The sequence below is a fragment of the Arachis hypogaea genome, chromosome 1 (assembly GCF_003086295.3).
Source record: "Arachis hypogaea cultivar Tifrunner chromosome 1, arahy.Tifrunner.gnm2.J5K5, whole genome shotgun sequence".
Lineage (NCBI taxonomy): Eukaryota > Viridiplantae > Streptophyta > Magnoliopsida > Fabales > Fabaceae > Arachis > Arachis hypogaea.
In genome coordinates, this window is record NC_092036.1 from 53,458,722 (window position 1) to 53,479,006 (window position 20,285).

At 29.0% G+C, this 20,285-nt stretch overlaps 3 protein-coding genes across 18 annotated transcripts; 2 read left to right on the plus strand and 1 right to left on the minus strand.

Moving 5' to 3' along the window:
- The first annotated feature begins 423 nt into the window (after nt 1-423).
- LOC112804140 (vignain) lies at nt 424-3,643 on the plus strand. The gene is made up of 4 exons (XM_072198520.1): nt 424-1,345; nt 1,994-2,229; nt 2,502-2,646; nt 3,118-3,643. Exons 1-4 carry the CDS (start codon nt 904-906, stop codon nt 3,369-3,371), a joined length of 1,077 nt encoding a protein of 358 aa, XP_072054621.1. The 5' UTR covers nt 424-903; the 3' UTR covers nt 3,372-3,643.
- Nucleotides 3,644-4,694: 1,051 nt separating this feature from the next.
- On the plus strand, nt 4,695-11,926 carry LOC112804157 (uncharacterized). 16 transcript variants are annotated; one of them, XM_072198521.1, is made up of 11 exons: nt 4,695-4,835; nt 6,922-7,012; nt 7,178-7,338; nt 7,613-7,709; nt 8,911-9,078; nt 9,291-9,340; nt 9,579-9,642; nt 9,933-10,068; nt 10,275-10,418; nt 10,759-10,892; nt 11,495-11,926. In XM_072198521.1, exons 3-6 carry the CDS (start codon nt 7,298-7,300, stop codon nt 9,324-9,326), a joined length of 342 nt encoding a protein of 113 aa, XP_072054622.1. In that variant the 5' UTR covers nt 4,695-4,835; nt 6,922-7,012; nt 7,178-7,297; the 3' UTR covers nt 9,327-9,340; nt 9,579-9,642; nt 9,933-10,068; nt 10,275-10,418; nt 10,759-10,892; nt 11,495-11,926. The 16 variants fall into 16 exon arrangements, 15 of the variants coding, with proteins under 15 accessions (XP_072054622.1, XP_072054624.1, XP_072054629.1 ...); XM_072198523.1 differs by having other exon boundaries at nt 7,235-7,338; XM_072198528.1 differs by lacking the exon at nt 4,695-4,835 and having other exon boundaries at nt 4,842-7,012; nt 9,258-9,340.
- Nucleotides 11,927-13,456: 1,530 nt separating this feature from the next.
- On the minus strand, nt 13,457-19,892 carry LOC112726840 (uncharacterized). The gene is made up of 8 exons (XM_025776404.1): nt 19,704-19,892; nt 19,391-19,409; nt 19,209-19,275; nt 16,611-16,663; nt 15,344-15,688; nt 14,949-15,184; nt 13,611-14,855; nt 13,457-13,474 (listed from the first exon to the last, which is right to left on the minus strand). Exons 1-8 carry the CDS (start codon nt 19,890-19,892, stop codon nt 13,457-13,459), a joined length of 2,172 nt encoding a protein of 723 aa, XP_025632189.1.
- Between the last annotated feature and the right edge of the window lie 393 nt (nt 19,893-20,285).

Sequence of the window (20,285 nt, forward strand, 5' to 3'; positions counted from 1 at the left end):
ATATCGATGTATACAACGTGTACCAACAATAAATTAGTCTATCTCACTAATTGAAGTCCTTATTGCTTCCATCTTTATGCAAAATCAATACAAAATAATAATAATAATAATAATCCTTTTTTCTTTTTAAAAGAATGATAATACCATTCAAATTTATGGGTATCTATTTCATTCTTATTCGTTTGGAACGGATAATTATTCATTCTATATCAAAATAGATTTTTGGCTGAACAGATTTTTTGGGCAGAAGTAGGTATTATCTAAATTTGATTATATATATATATATATATATATATATATATATATATATAACTTTAATACATAATATGTAAAATAATTAGTAAAATAATTAATAACATTCTATTATATTTAAAATTTTATTTTAATTTATGTTATGTATGTGGTAATGGTTATATAAATTTTGAAATATAATTTTATTTATTGGATTTTAATAATTATGGGACGAGTAGAGACAGGCGAGTACCCACAAAAAATGGATTAAAATTCAACTTTTTACTATCCATAAATAGAAACAGGGCAGATTTTATGCGAGTTATCGTAGACTGAGACGGGGTCGGATAGAGCAAAAATCCGCTTCTACCCGTTCCATTGCCACCTCTATGGTTCTCTCTTAGCTTCTCCATAATCCTAGCTCAGTGTTCAACGTATAGTCCATGGCACGATCATGCATGATCATTATCATTATCGATGATTAATTGTTGATTCCCTTAAGGAACATGTAACTTCTTCCATTCACATTATCCATTGTTTTCTTCTTCTTTTTCTTTTCATTTCATTTCCCTAGCTATATAAAGCATCCCAAGCTCTTTGTTTTCTCCAACTTCATTCACATTCATCCATCGAATAATTGAAACCAAAAGCACATATACAAAGAAAAACACAATGAAGAAGCTCTTGAGTGTTATTCTATCCCTCGCTTTAGTCATAGGATTCTCCGAGAGCTTCGAGTTCCACGAGAGAGAACTCGAATCGGAGGAATCCCTGTGGGACTTGTACGAGAGGTGGCGGAGCCACCACACGGTTTCTAGAAGCCTCAACGATAAGAAGAAACGTTTCGAGGTGTTCAAGGCGAACGTGATGCATGTCCATGAAACAAACAAGTTGGACAAGCCTTACAAGTTGAAGCTGAACAAATTTGCTGACTTGACCAACCATGAGTTCAGGACCATCTATGCTGCCTCCAAGGTGGGACATCATAGAATGTTCCGCGGCATGCCACGTGGCAATGGGACCTTCATGTATGAGAATGTTGAGAGGGTTCCTGCTTCTGTGGATTGGAGGAAGAAAGGTGCTGTCACTCCTGTAAAAGATCAAGGCCAATGCGGTACACCATTATTTATTATTATTATTATTATTATTATTATTATTATTATTATTATTATTATTATTTTGCTCGAAGCGAGTTTTGTGATTTTGAAAGGAAATCTTAAGAGGCTAATAATATTTTTATTAATATTAATTTATATTTTAAATTAATATTTTATTTTTATACTATTAAAATTTGTCTAAATATTAATATTAAATTTTATTAATCGTATAACCTTGCTTATAAAAAAATATGATTAACTTAATAATTAATCAACAACTCACGTCATCATCAGAAATGTTAGAATATATATTCTAACAAGAAAAAGTGTGTATCACATGATGATATCATTTTTTATATTCCTAACAAAAAGTATTAGATTCAAAATTTTCTTCCTCGGCCCTTATTTTCAATTCCATTCATTAATTATTAGATTTTTTTTAGTAAATTGTCATGATTAAATTATGAAATGAAGCATTAAGTTTGAGTAGTATATATAATGTTTGAGGTTCAACATTCAAATATTGATAATTTTAAAAAAGAAAGTAATTTATAAAAATATGTTAGCTGTATGTACTATATTTTCAATTAAAAATGTTTAGCAAACTCCTAATGATGTTTCTGTTTGGGTTAAAATGAAAATTTTTTTGTGGTGTGGTACATCAGGTAGCTGCTGGGCATTTTCAACAGTGGTAGCAGTTGAAGGCATCAACCAAATAAAGACACGTAACCTAGTATCCTTATCTGAGCAAGAACTCATAGATTGTGACACAAACCAAAATCAAGGATGCAATGGTGGCCTTATGGATTATGCCTTCGAGTTTATCAAACAAAAGGGTGGCATTACAACCGAAACTGATTACCCTTACACTGCACAAGATGGCACCTGCGATGCATCCAAGGTACCTAACATATTTTAATCTTTTGAACTATCAACGGATATCAGGTATTTTAATCTTTTTAATTATATAATAATATGTCAGTAAAATAATTACATTTTATATTTATTGTATAAATAGTCATTTAAAAAATATGATTAAATTATCATGTAAAACATTTTACACCAATGTATCAATCTTAAACTCATAATTAAATTAACTACAGCATACAAGGTACTTGTTAGTATACAGCTAAAATTCTAACCCTTGTAAAAACACTTGATATATTGATGCAGGCGAAGAAGGATGTAGTGTCAATTGATGGACATGAGGATGTTCCAACGAACAATGAGGCGGCATTGCTGAAGGCTGTTGCCAACCAACCTGTGTCTGTTGCCATTGAAGCCTCGGGATCTGACTTTCAATTTTACTCTGAGGCAAGTTTGTTTATTATTAAGTAATGCTACTTTTAAACGACTTTTTAATTTTCAAAAAATTTTAATAATCAAATGATCAATTTTTAATTTTTTTGTTAGACAAATTAATCTTCCAATTAATTCTGAATGAAAAATTAAATAAATTAGTCTTTATTATTATTTAATAAAAATATAATAATTTTTTAAATTTTATATAATTTTTTTATATAGACAAACAATTTGATATGAAAATATATTTGTTTAATAAAATAAAAATTTATTAAAAATTAAAATAATCTATTAAAATTTTGTAAAGACTAATTTGAAATATTATTCATTATTATTATTTAACGCTCCATAGTTACAGTAGATTATTTAAATTTTTAATTTTTAATTTTTAATTTTTAATTTTAAATTCTAGAATTAAGTAACTAAAAATTGATTTTCTATAGTTTAGTTGGAATGACATTAATGTTTGCAAGAATATTGCAGGGAGTATTTAATGGGGCATGTGGTACTAACCTAGACCATGGGGTTGCAATTGTTGGGTATGGAACAACAAAAGACGGATACAAATATTGGATAGTGAAAAATTCATGGGGACCAGAATGGGGAGAACATGGATACATTAGGATGCAAAGGGGCATATCCCACAAGCATGGTCAATGTGGCATTGCAATAGAGGCTTCCTACCCTATCAAAACCTCATCTACTAACCCTTTACCATCGTCTCTTAACGACGAGCTTTAAATTAAATTAAATTAAATGCGTCCCATAATTAAGATTGTTATTATTCATTGTGGTTTAGTTGATGTATGTGTTGTAAAAGGATTGCTTAGTAGAGATAGATAGGAACAAAAATATTTATCTCCATCATTGCTATTGTTGTTAGGTGTGTCATACAGAAATAAATATTTCAATTTGATTGCTCCTTGCATAATTCGTGCTACCAATGTAATGTATTATTGATTTGTACTAAAGCCAAGACAACATTAATTATTTCACTCTTTTGCATCGCCTAATTGTGGGATCCTTCATTTTTCTTCTTTTGGTCAGAGATACGCACTCACACGCCTCACAGCTGGGATGCAAACCCTTATCTATTAATCTATTAATATATAAGTAGTAGTAGGTTGAATACTTGACAAGTCTATAGTCTCTTTAGACGATAAATGTCCAATTTATTTGTATGATAAGTAGCACAAAAAATTAGGAAAAACAAGACTACACGAAGAAAAGGTTTTGAGCGGAATCTTTTCCAAAAAAATCAGAATTTGAACAAAATATCATTGTATTTGAAATCAAAAATTGAGTGAACAAAATTTGAATTTCTGCATCTCTCTTTTATTTCTTTCTCGTTTTCTCTTTCACCGGCAAGATAGAAGGAGTTTGCGATGATAAAAGGAGTAGTTGGAAGAGAAGATAGAGAATGGCGGTGGTTGAAAAAAGACTTCTCCAACGACATTGCAAGAAAAGAGGGTTGAATAGTGAGAGAGACACAACGAAACAGATGAAGAAAGCATCGCAACCGCTCTTTCGTAATCGGAGGTAGGTACTGCAAATGTGATAAACTAGTTCATTAGTGTTGTACATTAAGTGTAAGATTCCTAATTTTAAAAATTAAATAATTAGTTATTTATAAATTTATATTATATTAAAATCTTGTTTTTTTTAAAAAAATATTTTTGTTAACAAAAATAATTAAATAAAATTTTATTATTATTAAAATTTAATTTGATTATAATTTATTTTATTAATTTAAATTATTTATTAAAAATTATTTTAGTAGACAAAATTTAAATTTATTATTATTATTATTATTATTATTATTATTATTATTATTCCATTTAACTAACCAAAATCACTAAAAGGAACAAGCTGAGGAAAATGGATTTGAGAACGTGACTTTTATGCATAAATGCACGTATACAACCATGACACTTCATTAGTTTCCTTCATTAAGTTTATATAATAATATAATCATCCTTCATTAAAGCCAAACGTGGCTTATGCCTCATTACATATATATATATATATATATATATATATATATATATATATATATATATATATATATATATCAAAAGGTGACACCTAACCACCCTTCTTTGCCCAAATCATCATCGAATCCATTAAGCACATTCATTGTGCAATAACCGAGCTTGCATGTTATCCAAACAAAGGAGAGAATGGCCGAATTTCATAGTGAAAACCGTGAGTTCCTTCTATTTTCTCTTTTCGATTTTTTTTATTCATAACTCCAATTAAAAATCTAATCCGATAAAAGTATTTGTATTTTTTTTCTCTACATATTGACATTATTTTTGTCTAGTAGAAATTGACGGTGACGTAGTTTCCCTTCCTTTTAAGTTCGGCCAATTGGAATTTTAAACAACACAGACGATTTATAATATTTTCCTTTTTAGCAGCTCATTGAAAAAATTTCTCTGGAACTTTCGTTGATTTTGATGTCATACGGAAGTATAGAATTTATTTTTTTAAAATTAAACGTTTTTAACTTAGAACGTCTACAAAATTAATTAGATAATTACAAATATATCTATATATATTAATTATAGTAATGTTATTAAGTATGAATTATTGTTGTAAATGTGACTGGTTTGATTGTTATGAGAGATTAATTGGTGGAATTAAGTTTAGATTGAGGTTGTGAAAATGTGATTGTTGTGTAATTCAGATTTACTTAATGATGGTGGATATTGTTGCAAGCTTGTTTAAGAAATTATTAGTTATTGGATATGTTAATTTGATTGGATGATATTGTGTTGAGCGTTGAATTGATTTAGGCTTGTGCTCGGTTTGGATTTATTGTGATGACGGTTTATTTGTGACTGTTTTCTGATTATTAAAGATTTCGTTGATTTGAGAATTGTTGAGAAAAAGGCTGGTGAATTGTTGAGGAATAGAGAACCCATAAGGGTGGTTTAGTTCAAACTTTAGAGGAAATGTTGCTGAAATTTTATAAAATCTGAGGTTTTATTTGAAAAATTATTTTAAAAGATTTGGTTTTGGAAAATTAAATTATTTAAGATTTATTTAGTTGAGAAAAGGTGTACTCTATTTTTAAACTCGATTTATTAAGAAAAACATAATGTTTTAAATCTAATTTTGTAAGGAGAGATTTTGTTTTAAGTATTGTTTTGAGCTCGTTTTTTTAAGAAAAGAAATCTCTGCCACAGGAGAGTAGAGAACAAGGATTTAAAGAATATATTAACTTAAAGAGATTGTCTGCCACAAAAGAGTAGACGTGATATTGTTTGGGTCTTAGTGCCAAATGTATAGTGGAAACGCTCACACAGTGAGAACTGTTTTCCAAATGTAAGCACATTGAAAGTTACATTGTATGCGGCTTAGCCGTAAGACTTATAAGCACACTAGATGCATCTAAAAACCATATCTGGGACTCGTATCTGGGTAATGTCGGGAGCGGGTAGGCAACCGACAGATGAGCTCATGGCCTGCATTAGGAATAGACATGCATCATGTTGTTTGCACATTTGCATTTGATTGCGCTTGCTTGTCTTATTACTTTGTGATTGTGCTGTTTGTCTTGTTGCGACTTCCTTGTACATTGAATTGAATCTCTTGCTTGTACTATTTGTTTGTGAATGTATTAAAGTGATTACGAATTGACATTTGACTGAAAATTAACTATGTGGCTGATAGAGGGACAATGTGACTAGTTTTATATTTAAAATTTGTTTTGATTTTAGAGATTTTAAAAAGAGGTAATTAGTTAGCTAAAGTAAAATCAATAGTATTTTCAAAGGGTTCGATAAAAATAAAGTTTTATAGAGTAAAGTTAATTATTTGCACTTTATTTCATTACTTTTACGGCATTCCCATTCCCTACTGAGAACGCATGGTTTGTTTTCACCCTCAAAATCTTCCACCCTTTTAGTGACAGGTTTGAAGGTTCATTATGAAGCTGCAAACGAGAAGTAGATTTACTTGTGATTTCTGTTGTTTTTATAGAGTTTCTTCGCCCTTGTTGCTTTAGCTTTTATTTTATCTAGAGGGATAGGTATTGTATTCGAGTTTTATATTGAATTTATTTGTATAGAACTTATTATTATTAATAATTATGTGATTATTATTATTTGAAGATCTTTGATATATGATTTTAATTACGAAAAATAATTTTCTGGAAATTTCTATAAAACTGAAATGCGATATCGAACTAAAGGCTCAATATTAAATAGTAAATAAGAAAAGCAGGGTAATAACGCCTCACTTTTGGTACGATCATGATGTGCTAAAAGTTAGGGTGTTACATCAGGGATTTGGACCCTGAGGTCGACCGACAAGAGGCACCTCTACAATTTGTTCATCCAAGTCCGGCAAGTGGTTTCGGTTCAACCAAGAATGAGGTACTTAAAATCTTTCGTGTTTTCTTCCTATTTTTTCCTTCTTATGCCGACAAAAATAGGCGACTCTCCATTTTATTTTTTGATTTTTTTGATTTTCTGTAATTTTTGTTTGTCTTCATGATGGTATTATTAATAATTTGTTTTGATTGGTGATGTGTTTTGTAGTAGTGGTTTAACTGAAGTGTGTTGGTTGGTGATTACCATTTTTGTTGCTGGGTGCAGTGTCATCTCCCAAAGATGTTCCTGACTTGAAGAAGCTTGGTGTCGAAGTTGTAGTTTTTCTGAATGAACCGTATGAAACGGTGTTGCCGTCATCATTGTATCATGTAAGTATCTAACTTGGAATTTACAAATGTTTCTGTATATCCATGCCCAGGAACTCCGAACAGTTTTCAATTGTGCAAAGTCTTTAACTCACTTATTACTTAACAAATTTGTATGGCTTTTCTATATACGGGTCTTTAGATTGTTGAGAACATAATTTTTTATTAATGGTATATATACATTTTTAAACATACGACTAAATTACTTTCCTTTTTATATTAATCTAATTCAATTCAATTCAGTTCATGTTTTTGCAACTTCATTTGTTATACTCAGTGTGCCTCCCTCATCAACTATAAAGATGTTGGTCTTAACTAATGCTGCTAGTAAAGTGTTAAGTAAAGGAGAGGCAAATATAGCTATTATCAGGAAGGTTTGTTCTTCATAATTGAATTTATTTTCTTTCACTGAATGTTTTAGGGGTTAAATTGTTTGTGCAGAATATAATTAAAAATGCAAAATATGTGAATACTAAGAACTCTGTGTTTGATGAGCTGGGCAAAAAAACATTACATGGAACATGCTGAGTTGATGGATTCAGTACTTGATGTGGTGAGGAAGGAAGTTGAGAATTGTGATTGCCTTCGTTGTGCATAATATTCTTTTTGGTCAAGTGAGGTGGTTTTTAAGTTATCTTTCCTCTTTCAGTTCACTTTTTATTATTTATTTATGGGCTGGTTTGTTTTTATTATGATGTAATTAATATTTTGTTTTCTGTTGTTGTTCATTATTTCTTCATCTATTTTTATTGTTTTAAAAATGTAATTAAAGCTTAAAGATTATTTTACGAAGTATATATCTTTAAAAATAGTTACTTCATCATTTAAAAGCATGGGTAAGAATTAAAAAAAATTTTGGTTTAATTAAATTAAATTTTGATGAACATAGGGTAGTTTATTTTTTGTTTGTAACTTAAACATGTGATGCTTTGATGATATAGTTCCATTGTAATTTTAGGATTTGTATATTGAAAATAGGAGAGTAAAAGTAAGAATTGAGCTGTGTTTTTTTCTTCTCCTATTCTTTTTCGTCATTAAATATTTTTTTATTGAAATGCAGCATGTTGAGTAAAATATTAATGAAATTTATACTGTGTGAGAAGGACAGAAACTAGCGTTAAAAGATTTTCTCATTGGATGATTTTGTTTGATTTCCTTCTCTTTTATTTGGTGATACAAGCTTTAGCTTTCCATTAAGCTGGCCTGTTAGTCGAGTTTTAATAAACTAAAAATTGAAAAGTGTAAAGAATATTCATACACATCATGAGAGGAAAACCTATATATATAGAGAGAGAGAGAGAGTACGTCTGAGGACTAAAAAAAATAGTCAAGTTTGATTATTAAACCGTATTATCATTGTGATTGTTTATTAGCCACCTATTCAATGTAGCTTTATATTGCTAATTAGGTTGCGGATGCAATTTAAATCTCTATACATATATACTTTTACATGTAAATATATAATTTCTTTTAATACATTAGTCTCAACAGAAAAAATAATTAATTGCTTTCTTGACTATAAACTGCAATTAAAAGCCAAAGAACCAAAAGTATAATTGTTGATCTGTTCTTAAGGATACAAGGGGAAGCACACAGACAAACTTTTGGTGGTTTGAAGTCACTCCTTCAAAGCATCAGAATGAGTTTCCATCAATGCCTCCCGTAAATTCAGCTTACTCTATCCAGTCCGATGCAGTTGAAAATGAATCATATCAAAGCTTCCCAAAGTACCCTAGCAGACAGGTATTATTCTATCATTTTATTTGTGGATTTTAATTAAATTTTGTTATACTTTTTTCTATCCTCTTCCGTACTGTTGATATTTCTATTTATTTGGGTTTGATGCCTGTAGTCAGCAGTCCTTATTCTATAACATATAGAGAAGACTATGAAGTTACTTTTGTATGTTATGCCCATTTCAGTTTAACTAATTGGATCCAAGACTAAATTAACAGAGTGTTATGGATTCGCAACCAGCATCACATTGTTAGAAATTTTTCATTTGGTATGTCAATCCTCTCATCACTAACACTTTACATATGCCAATAAAAATATTCTAGAAAAATATTTTGAGTTCTCAATTTATTAGCTGGAATTGGTTTGAATAAAAAGGATTTCTTTTTGGAAATTCTATAAGAGATAATTTTGGAGTAATGAAGATCATCAATTAAGCAAAAATTAATTCTATAAGAGAATTTTATGTTAAAATGTGAACATGTGTGTTGTGCATGTCTTGGTTCAAGGGAGGTTTACTCTTCAGAAGTAGTGCTGCGAGCTGAGTTACTTTGAGTATACTTTTGAGTATTGGTAAGTGGTTACTAAGAGCTTTGTCCCTCTCTTTTGCTTCTATAAGAAAAAATTAAAGAGAAAAAAAGAAAAACAAAGAAGGCTCTATTTTGAGCATACTTTCAGGTAAGATGTTTTTGTTAAAGCGGTTCATCTTGGATTGTTTCTGATGTTACATCATTAATACTATTAAAAATCCTTATATTATATAGATTAATTTTGTGGATTACAAGACAAGAATATTACAATAGGCTAAGGCCTTTGAGTTACAGACAAGCTGATGTGTTTCCTTTGTATTTTTCTCTCATCAGCAAGCCCAGCTGTGAGGAACCACTTCATTACACGGTTGTTGTACGTTGGAGATTTAGACTCTGTTGTCAACGAGAGGCACCGCCACTATTTGTTCATCCAAGTCCGACTAGGGGTTTCAGTTCAACCAGGAACGAGGTACTTAAAATCCTTCATATTTTTCTTCTTATTTTTTCCTTCTTTTGCCGAAAAAATAAGAGACTCCCTATTTTGTTTTTTTGGTTTGCTAGAATTTTTGTTTATACTGCAAAAATTTGCAACTTTTGTGTTTTTGATATAGATTATAAGTGTATGATAATGATGCTAATGGAAGTGAGTATTTTGTCATGGTTGTGAAAAAGAAGAAATCACGATGATGATGAAAGGAAGCTTGACGAAAGAAAGAGAAGAGGGTGGCGATGATGGAAATTCAGCTTACTCTGTTCAGTCCGATGCAATTGAATATGAATCATATAAAAAGCTCCCCATAGTACTGTACCCAAACACATGTATTATTCTATCATTTCATTTTTGGGTTTTGATTAAATTTTGTTATACTTTTTGTTATCCTCTTTATTACTCTTGATTATTCTATCTATTTGGGTTTGATGCCTGTAATCAGTAGCCCTTATTCTATAACATATAGAGAAGAAAGAATACTTTGGTTTTGGACATTCTATAACAGATAAGTTGGGAGCAATGAAGATCATTAAGTAATGCAAAAAAAACTATAAGAATATTTTTTTAAGGTTGTGTTGGCTTGTACAATATTTAAAATTAGTGTGTAGCTGATCAGTTTTTCATCTTTTAAATTTGTTCTTCATTTGGTCAAATTTTGTTCTCCTGCAGATTGCGCATACTCTTCCTGTTTCACTAAATAACATTGGAGGTGTATTCATGGGAGCCTGTTCTGTATTAATGGAATGTTTTTGGGATACTCATACTACTGAAACTTTGTTGGAGTTTGGATAGCAGATATATTGGTAGGATTATCTTTTGCCAATCTGTTATAATTTAATTTTTTGAGTTTAAGCCATCATTGACTTACTTCTTGGTCTCATATATGTGTTAGGTAAGTAGCATTGTGTTAATTAACAATTTTGGTTAGTTGAGCTAAATTATTGCACTTGGTTTAGGCAGTGACTTGACCACTCGCTGATGATCGTTCGGTTGATGTTACGTTAATTAGTAAGTATAGATGATTTATGTGTGAACTGCTTTGATAAGAACAATGCCTTGAGATAAAGGCTAATTCTTTGTGTTTTTATGAGTTTGAATCAAGAAACAATAAGTTGAAAGCAATCTTTTCTTATTGGAGTTGTCCATGATTCCTTTAAAAGAAGAGGTTAGTTTAGTAATTTTATTTCTGGTGGGTTCCAAGTTTGGTAGTTTTGATGATGAATTCTTTTTATTTTTTCATTATGCCGAGAAAAATAGGCGGTTCCCCGTTTTGTTTTTATTTTTGGTTTTTATTTCCTAGAATTTTTCTTTGTGCTGAAAAAGTTTGCAACTTATGTGATTGTGATTTAGAGTTTAAGTGTATAATGATATTAATAAAGGCGGAAATTTTGGTTTGGTTGTGAAGGGACTATGTGACTAGGTTTCAAAAGCTCAAGAAGAAAAGGAGAAAGGTGGCACAAAAGCAGTTCTAAGGAGAAAACATATGGGGCTACGTGTTTGATTACTAATCTTTGCACTTTTATAATTTTTCTTTATTTTACAATGATAAAACTGTTGTTTTTTTCTATAATAAGTTTTATGTAAAGAGCTCGTCCAATGAAATATTCATTACCAAGATTTAAAGGGATATCTGACTTTATTATTAGTTTTTTACTTTTGCTAAGATAGGTATTTACTTTTGTGATTCCTTAGTGTGTGGTTTTAAAATTATGAAGTGTAGAGTATGGAAGAGGACAGCAGCTTAAGGCCATTTGTTTTACGGCGAAAGATTTTAATGTGGATCACTTTTTGTAAATAAGTTTAATTTTCGCTGATTCTATTTATTTTTTAAAGGTTAGCTTTTAGGATTTGCTTTAAAACTTCTCTCATTTTGATTTTTTTGGCTTTGTTTTGTTCCAATATTAAAGGATTAATTCGTGTGTATGGAATGTTCATTGTTTTTTATTCATATTTTCTAAAAGGATTTGGTATGGAATGTTCACTGTTTTTAATAAGTTCTGTAGGTTAGAAATTTAGAGTTATGCATGCGTTGGATGGAAATTAGATAAAATGTTAGTGTGTTTTTTTTGTTTCACTTTTTGTTTATGTATTTTTGGCATCTGAAACATGTATTGTGAAAAGCATTTTTATGAGGTGATACTTTGCTTGATACTGATTTTTATTGGTTTAAAGTTGATTGAGTTAAGTTATTGTAGTGTATTAGACATTGACAATTGATCTATAAATTTATTAATATTTGATGTCTATGACCAATTTGAGTACAAGAAAATAATCTCACTTCATATTATAAGCATTAGAACTAATAACATTGTCATAGATAATTGGGTATTAGGTAAGAGAGATGTTATACTTTTGCTTCATTTATAATTAATTTTGAGATTGGGTTATTATCTCTTATTAGGTTTATTGAACTTAATTTTAACACTTTTAAACTGTTAGCTTGGATGTGTGTGTATGTTTTAACTATCAGTAAATCTTTTGAGCTTGATTTTCACATGACCTTTAGTTTTTTTTTTTTTGCGGTATTTCGTTAATTAAAAAGATTTTCTACTAACTGAATTGTATTATATTAGTTGTTATTTAATTTTATTGTTTTTGAATATATGTGCCCAATTGATTATGCTAAACAAGTGTATAACTCATATAGCTTTTTAGACAATTAAATACTATTATCTTCATAATTAATTTTTGTCCATTCCTGTACTAATTTTTTTTCCTATTACTTGATAACTGATTTTTGTTCTTTTTTAGATCTATATTTCAATTTGTGCCCTTTTTTCTTGGTATATTAATTTTTTGTAACAAAAAGAATTTTATTAAAATGTTAGTTTATCTAAAATTGCTGTGAACATTTTTTAGATCTTTTTAAGATTTTTTTTATTATTGCAATGGGTGGTTGAAATAATTTTGGATAGAAAAATTACAAAGGCAAGTTATTTTAATAAATGTGATCAGGGACGGATCCAGAAATGTTATCATGGGGGGCCAATAACATATATAATATTAAAAATATATATAAATAAATTATAATGTAAGATGCATTACAAAAATATACCAATAGAGAATATATTTAAAGTACAAAAAAATATGTATACTTTTTACTAACGAAGTGGTACACGTCGATTCTTCATATCATAAAATTCATCGATAATAGAATCGGTGTCAAATCTTTCAGCAATCTTCTTCTCAATATAAATCAAAAGACAATTAGCAAGAAATTCATCTTCCATTTTGTTTCTGAGTCTATTCTTCACAATATTCATAGCTGAAAAAGATCTCTCAGTTGTAGCAGTTGAAACAGGTAGAGTTAATTCCAAGCGAATCAAACGATCAATCAAAGGATATGTTAAAGACTTTCCTGTCTTCGTTAATCCTTGACATAACTCTGAAATTGTGCACAAGTTAGTTAACTCAATATGATTAGGAACATCAAGTTCATAATGTTGAGCTTGCATTCTAATGTGAAATTTCTCTTGGTCACTGAAGTCGCCTGGATAAAACCGTTCTACTAATTCACATACTTTGTTGACACTGAAGAGCTTATAATTTTCTCTGGGATCTAAAGTTGAACTTAAAGTAAGCAATTCCACCATATTATCATTGAATCTTCCATTAATCTCTTGCAACTGTGTATCAATTACAGCCAAAAATAAATTAACACGGTAATGATGCTCCACTGAAATTTGGTCAACAATTTTGCGAGTTCGGCCTCTTCTAGGAATATGCATTGCATTCATATCAGGAACTTCAACTTCATGTTTCTCACAAAATAATATAACTTCTTTTATGAAAGCTTCCCAACTTGATTCTCTCATTCGTTGGATTAAAGTCTTGGTAGTAGAAACCAGAGTTAAAGCATTCAATATGTCTTGATTTTTTCGTTGCAAAGCTTGACAAAGATCATGACTAACTTCCAAAATATTTCTCATCAAATGCAAAACAAAGACAAATTCAAAGGATGTGATAGCATCACAAGCAGCACTAGCATCACCACGAGTGGAGAAATTACCTTCTTCACTGTTTTTTTCAAGAACTTCACAAGTAGCATCAAACATGCATAGCAAGCTACGTACAGAATTCAAATGAGATCCCCATCTAGTATCTCCAGCTCTTTGCAAAGTACCAATTTGATTAAGTCCACTACCTGTCACAATTTGATCATTGGCAATTAAGTTTGCAACATTATTTGCTTGAGCAACCCTTAACTGATCATGATGTTTAGGAGAAACAGTCACAACATTCACAATTAGGGTAAGTTTTGAAAAGAATTGATGAACATAACAAACTTCTTTGGCTGCAGAAACAAGTGCTAATTGTAATCGATGAGCAAGACAATGAATGTAATAAGCAAAAGGGCAATCTTTCAAAAATAGAGCTTGCAATCCATTCCATTCACCACGCATATTACTAGCTCCATCATACCCTTGTCCCCTAAGATTTTGAACATCAAGATTATGACGAGAAAGAACTGATGAAATTTCTGTTTTCAATGTCAAAGAACACGTATCAGAAACATGTATAAGATCAAAAAATCTTTCTTGAACACAACCGTGCTTGTCTACAAATCTCAAAACCACAGACATTTGTTCTCGCTTTGACTCATCTCTTGCTTCATCAATAATTATACAAAATTTAGAATCACCAATTTCTTCTCGAATTGTTGCACGCACTTTTCTAGCAAAGATATGCAATATATCTTTTTGAACACCGGGAGATATATATTGAGCATTTCCAGGAGCATTTTCAAGGACAACATTATTAACATTCTGATTTCATGAAGCTAAAAGCTTAATTAACTCAATAAAATTTCCCCTATTCAAAGATCCAGGACTTTCATCGTCGCCTCTAAATGCACATGCTTGAAATGCAAGCCATCGAATAGCATCAATAGATGTCTTCAACCTTAAGCGATTATTTGCAATAGTTTCATCACTATGCCTATCAAGAACTTTGTCTATATGCTTAGAATGAGCCATTAAATCATCACAAGATTTCACACATAAATTATGGGGAGAATTAGGAATAGAACCCTCGTGACATACAAATGCACAATTCACTCCATTATTTACTTTCTTCCAATTACTAAATCCTAACTCTGAAAATGCATTTTTTCCATCATTGCGAGCACCATAATGTTTACTAAACAAGTAGCAAGGCAAACAATAAGCAGCATCTTTTTCTGGTGAATATTCTAACCAACTTGGAAATTTCTTAAACTAAGAAGATTGAAAATATCGACGGTGATTGTTATTACCAGAAGCTGGATAACTAATATTTGTTGGTTGGTATGACCCAGCTATTATGTATGCTCTACGAATCTTATCACGTTCATTGACATTATACTGCCAAATTGGACGTCGCTTTCCTAGATCCCTTTCTAGTAAAGAGATATCAACATCTCTTTCTAATCTTGGAACTTTGGATTCATGTTGATGTGCATTTTGAGTAAGATTAGAGAGTTCACTTACTTGAACTTCTTGTGAAATAAGATTAGAGGGTTGGCTTGTTTGAACTCCAACATTATCAGCAACTTTTCTCTTAAAAATTGCATCAATTTTACTTTGCTTTTTCATCATAAAATGTTCTAGTTTCTTTTTACCTGAAAAAAATTCAAATAATTATATACTCACATGAATAAATAAAGTCTAAATATTTTTTATTAATTAAACATCAATAAAAAATTAATAATATTTTTTTACTAAATCAATATCAATTTTACTAAAAATAAAAAATAAAAAAACTACTAAACAAATTAATAATATACATAATCACACTGTAGTACAGTACATAGAGTCATAGAGATATTCAGATATATCAACAAGAACAATAAATCTATATAGTAACTATTTAAGATATATAATAACAAATTTAAAATTTAAAATATATAATAAAATGTACCTTGTGAGATAGTAGTCACTAACTGAGTGGAGTAGAGGACTAGAGGGCATCGCGTCAGTCGTCACTATGGCTTCAATTCAAAAGGAATGCTAAGCGTCAAAACCAAAAGGAATGCTAAGCGTCAAAACTAAAAGGAATAAAAGAAGAATAGTGTTTCACTGTTTCTGTTTAGTCAATTTAGGTTTTTAAAAAATTTTTAAAAATTATTATATTTTATGGATTGGGCTTCTTAAATTAATTTTTTTTTTGTAAAAAGCTGGGGCCCAGGCCTCCACTTTCCCCAATGTATCCGTCCCTGAATGTGATGTTGTATAACTATTGACACATATTTATTTATCGAAATTCACTTAGATTCATATATGTCTATACGAGTATAAGTAGGTGATTAGCATCTTATTATTCATATGAAATTTTACTACCTTCTATTCTTTTATTTACTATTGTTAATTTTTTTTAATTCCTAATCTCTACAAACTATTCTTTACAAAAAGGTAAATTGTGCAACTTACAAGTTCATTTTTTTGTACATTTTTTAGACTTTATAAAATGCATTACCTATTTTTATTTGTCATTACTCGATCCTTACAAGTTCTGTTATTTGTTTTTGTTATCTATCACCATACCATTTTTATAAGTGTAGTTGCTATCTTTTTTCAAAGTTTCAAATTGCTGCTCACTGTTAAATGGAAAGCATATTCATATCATAAGATAAATAATTATTTTTGTGATTATTTTTAGTTACATTGGATTTGAGCAATTTTCTGTGAGCTAAGTAACAATGGAGAATTTGAAAATATGAATGTTACTCAGTTTCATTGAAGTGAGTCTCATACATTGTTATTGTCCTTTCTTCCCTTTTTTTAGTTTTTCATTCAAAACATGTGAATCCAAAGCATTGTATCATTAGAATGTGTAATATTTCTTAGAATTTTTCTTTTCTCAATACTTTTTATGTTTAAACATTTTATGTTAAACTAAATAAATCCTCTTTAAATTAAAAAAAATCATTTTCGTGGCATCTAAGTTGACATTTTATTTTAATATCAAATAATTGACTTAAATAAATACCAATTTAAATGTGCGATTGAAAAAGACTTATATAATGGAGTGAACTAATAAATTTATAAAATAACAAATTAAAAAAATTTTTTTGTTGCATTGTGTTTTGACAAGGTATTAGTTTTTAAAAGGTAATATCTCAATTTTATCATTTTTATAATTATTCTGGTAAGAAAGTGCATATTTTAATTGCTATTTTTTTATCATTTTTGTCATAAAATTGATTCTCCTACTAAGTTTCTCTTTGCTTATGATTTTAGGCTTTGATAGAGTAATTTTACTTCTTTATCATGTTCTAAAATAATTAAAATGAATCACATTCAGATTATCAATCTAATTAATATAATAACTTAAAATTTCATTGAAGATCACTTAACATGAAATAAATACCGTGAGTACTCCTATTTTATATAGATATTTTTTTAAGATGGTACAAATAGTAAGTGTTTCTCATGTAGTATTAATAAAGGATAAAATTTTAAGATTTTATTTTTAAAAAATAAAAAGCATTTTATGTTGGTAAAATAAATAAATAATTAAATCTCATTTAACTCACAAAATACTTACCAAATAATAGTAATAAAAAATATTAACTATCAAATAAGCAGAAATTCAAAAATTATGTAAAAATTACATCGTATTAAAATTATTTATTTTTCACTATTTATTATTTTCTTATAATTAGTGTTTTTTGTTAATAATAATAATAATAATAATAATTTTTTTATAGAATAGAAAAATGATCTCATATTTAATTTTTTTTGTAATTTTTATATTTGTGTAGGCGATAATGGTAGTATGTAATTATGTATTATTACTATTTTTGTAGGAAGTATTTTTATCTTTCTATTTTAAGATATTATGTAAAAATATTCTATTGAATAATTAAACAAACAAATAAAATTTATTGTTTTTATTACTGCTATCATGATAAATAATAAATTAAATATATTTTTTATTTTATTCAAAATTTAGGTAATGGTGGATATATTACAATAAAAAGTAAGATATATTTATGAATTTATTAGTAATGAATATCTAAAAGAAACAATTTAAGTGATTAATTTTTGTTATCCTAATGTATATAAATCTTTATAATAAATACTATTTTGATACCAATATTTTTTTAACAAATATACACAATTTTTTGTTTTGTTAATTAAAAATAATTTAGATATGTAATTAATTAATAATAAATATATTTTTATATAGGTACAAAAATATGTTTACTGTACAAATAAATTTTTTTTATGTATTTGTATTTTAATTAATATAATTATTTTTTTTCATTAAAATAGAATTCCCTTTAAAATGATACACAATTTATTTTATTCGTTATTTGTGTGGTTAGAATATAAACTATTAAATTTTAATTTTTTTGGATAGTATAACAGGAATTGCGTAACAATATTTATTTAAAAACACAAACATAATAATTTTTATATTTAAGTAGAATCTACTAATACAAACTAAAAAATAACAACATTATTTTAGCTTTAATTAAATAGGGAATAAAACAGTTTTATACACTTAATAATTGACTTTTATATATAAAACTTTTTAAGTTAAAAATAATAATTATTAATATCAATAAATAAATATAATAAAATAATATTTGTTTCGGGCGTAACCCGGATTTTACACTAGTTACCTTTTATAAGAAGTGAGTATTTTAACTACTTTCAATACGTTTTAAATCAAGGTACTAAAAATTGGACTGGTTAGCGAAGTACTTTAGTCATTAATTTATTAGCTTATTGATCTAACTAGTTTAACTATAGTTCAATTGAATAAATTATTTTAAAATAGCATAATAAATAAATTATAAATAAACATTCTAAAATATAATTATAATTTAATATAAATCTTAAAATATTTTTTAAATTTAAAATACTACATAAAATATTATCAACATACCAAAGCTATATAATCTTATTAGAGTACAAACTCAAATATTTCTTTATTCTATGAATTTTGCCTCCATTAAAAACTTGTAGACAAAATAAACATTGATATTTTGGCTTTCTATTTACTACTTGTAAAGTAACATATTTTCAAACTAAATCTTTTTTTTTTCGTAAATTAGAAGAAGCTTGTGATTGATTACCGTTAGAACTAGGAGGATTAGAATTAATAGCATCATTCGAAATAGGAAGATTAACAGGCAATTATTATTCTCAGATGTATTATTATTAACAATTGCTTCTTGATTAATACTATCATCTATAACTGAAATCAATAAATCATTAACACAGTCAAAAACAGCAGTAGCACAGCAGAACAGAAATCAAATAATCATTCAATAAATAATTATCCATAACTAAAATCAATAAACCATCATTACAGTAAAAAGCAGCAGCTCTCTTCAACACAATAAAAAATGTAACAGCACAACAGAGTCAGAAATCAAATAAATCATCAATAAAAATTTAAAAATAGCAACAATCAACAAAAACACAGAACCCTGAAATCCATAAATCATCAATAAAAATTCAAAAATAGCAGAGCCAAAAATTCAAAAGAGCAGCAACATAGCAAAGTCATTTTTTATTAATAATTTCAAGAAAAACACAAAATTGCTGTAATCTTATCAATGATTTCACTTTTAGAACAGAGAATAAAAAGAAAAATGAATTGTTTTGAGCACTGCCACTAACCTTCGAGAGGGGTTGAGCGCGACGAAGATTAGGACAACGAGACGATGGCGACGAAACGAAGGCGACAACATGACGGCAAGCAGGACAAAGACGATGGAGGATGGACACCGAGCGAGGAAGAACAAAGCAAACAAGGGGTTGAGGACAGGACGAATAGAGAAGCCTCGGACAACCACGGATGGTAGCCATCGCTCACTCCGTTCGGCGGTGGTGGAACCGTGGAAGCAAGCTAGGGTTTTGAGTTGAGTTCACCTTTTATTTCTCTAAGTTGAGGAAGGAAAGAAAAACAATTGAACGAGGAGGGGGTTTGGGGTAACGCATTCTGTTATTTTTTTTTTATAATTTTACAAAACGTCGTTTAGGGAGAACCGGCCAGTTCTCGATCCGGTCCAACTGGTCAGTTTCTGGCCAATTCAGTGGCTTGTGGCCGGTTCTGTCTTGAGCGGTTTTAGACATAAAACCGAACCGTTGGCATTGCCGGTTATTTGTTGGACCCACTCGACTGGTCGGTTCGGTCCGATTTTCAGAACCAAATTTTAAACTCAAAAATTTAAACTCTTAAGGTCTTATCAATATAAATAT

Coding starts and splice junctions, on each gene's coding strand:
- LOC112804140 (XM_072198520.1), top strand. CDS start 904: ATGAAGAAGCTCTTGAGTGTTATTCTATCCCTCGCTTTAGTCATAGGA. Junction 1,346..1,993: donor AAAAGATCAAGGCCAATGCG/GTACACCATTAT, acceptor GTGGTACATCAG/GTAGCTGCTGGGCATTTTCA. Junction 2,647..3,117: donor TCAATTTTACTCTGAGGCAA/GTTTGTTTATTA, acceptor TATTGCAGGGAG/TATTTAATGGGGCATGTGGT.
- LOC112804157 (XM_072198521.1), top strand. CDS start 7,298: ATGAACCGTATGAAACGGTGTTGCCGTCATCATTGTATCAT. Junction 7,339..7,612: donor TGCCGTCATCATTGTATCAT/GTAAGTATCTAA, acceptor TGTTATACTCAG/TGTGCCTCCCTCATCAACTA. Junction 7,710..8,910: donor ATATAGCTATTATCAGGAAG/GTTTGTTCTTCA, acceptor TCTGTTCTTAAG/GATACAAGGGGAAGCACACA.
- LOC112726840 (XM_025776404.1), bottom strand. CDS start 19,892: ATGGCTACCATCCGTGGTTGTCCGAGGCTTCTCTATTCGTCCTGTCCT. Junction 15,185..15,343: donor TATTAGTTATCCAGCTTCTG/GTAATAACAATC, acceptor ATGCATTTTCAG/AGTTAGGATTTAGTAATTGG. Junction 14,856..14,948: donor TTCGATGGCTTGCATTTCAA/GCATGTGCATTT, acceptor TCATGAAATCAG/AATGTTAATAATGTTGTCCT.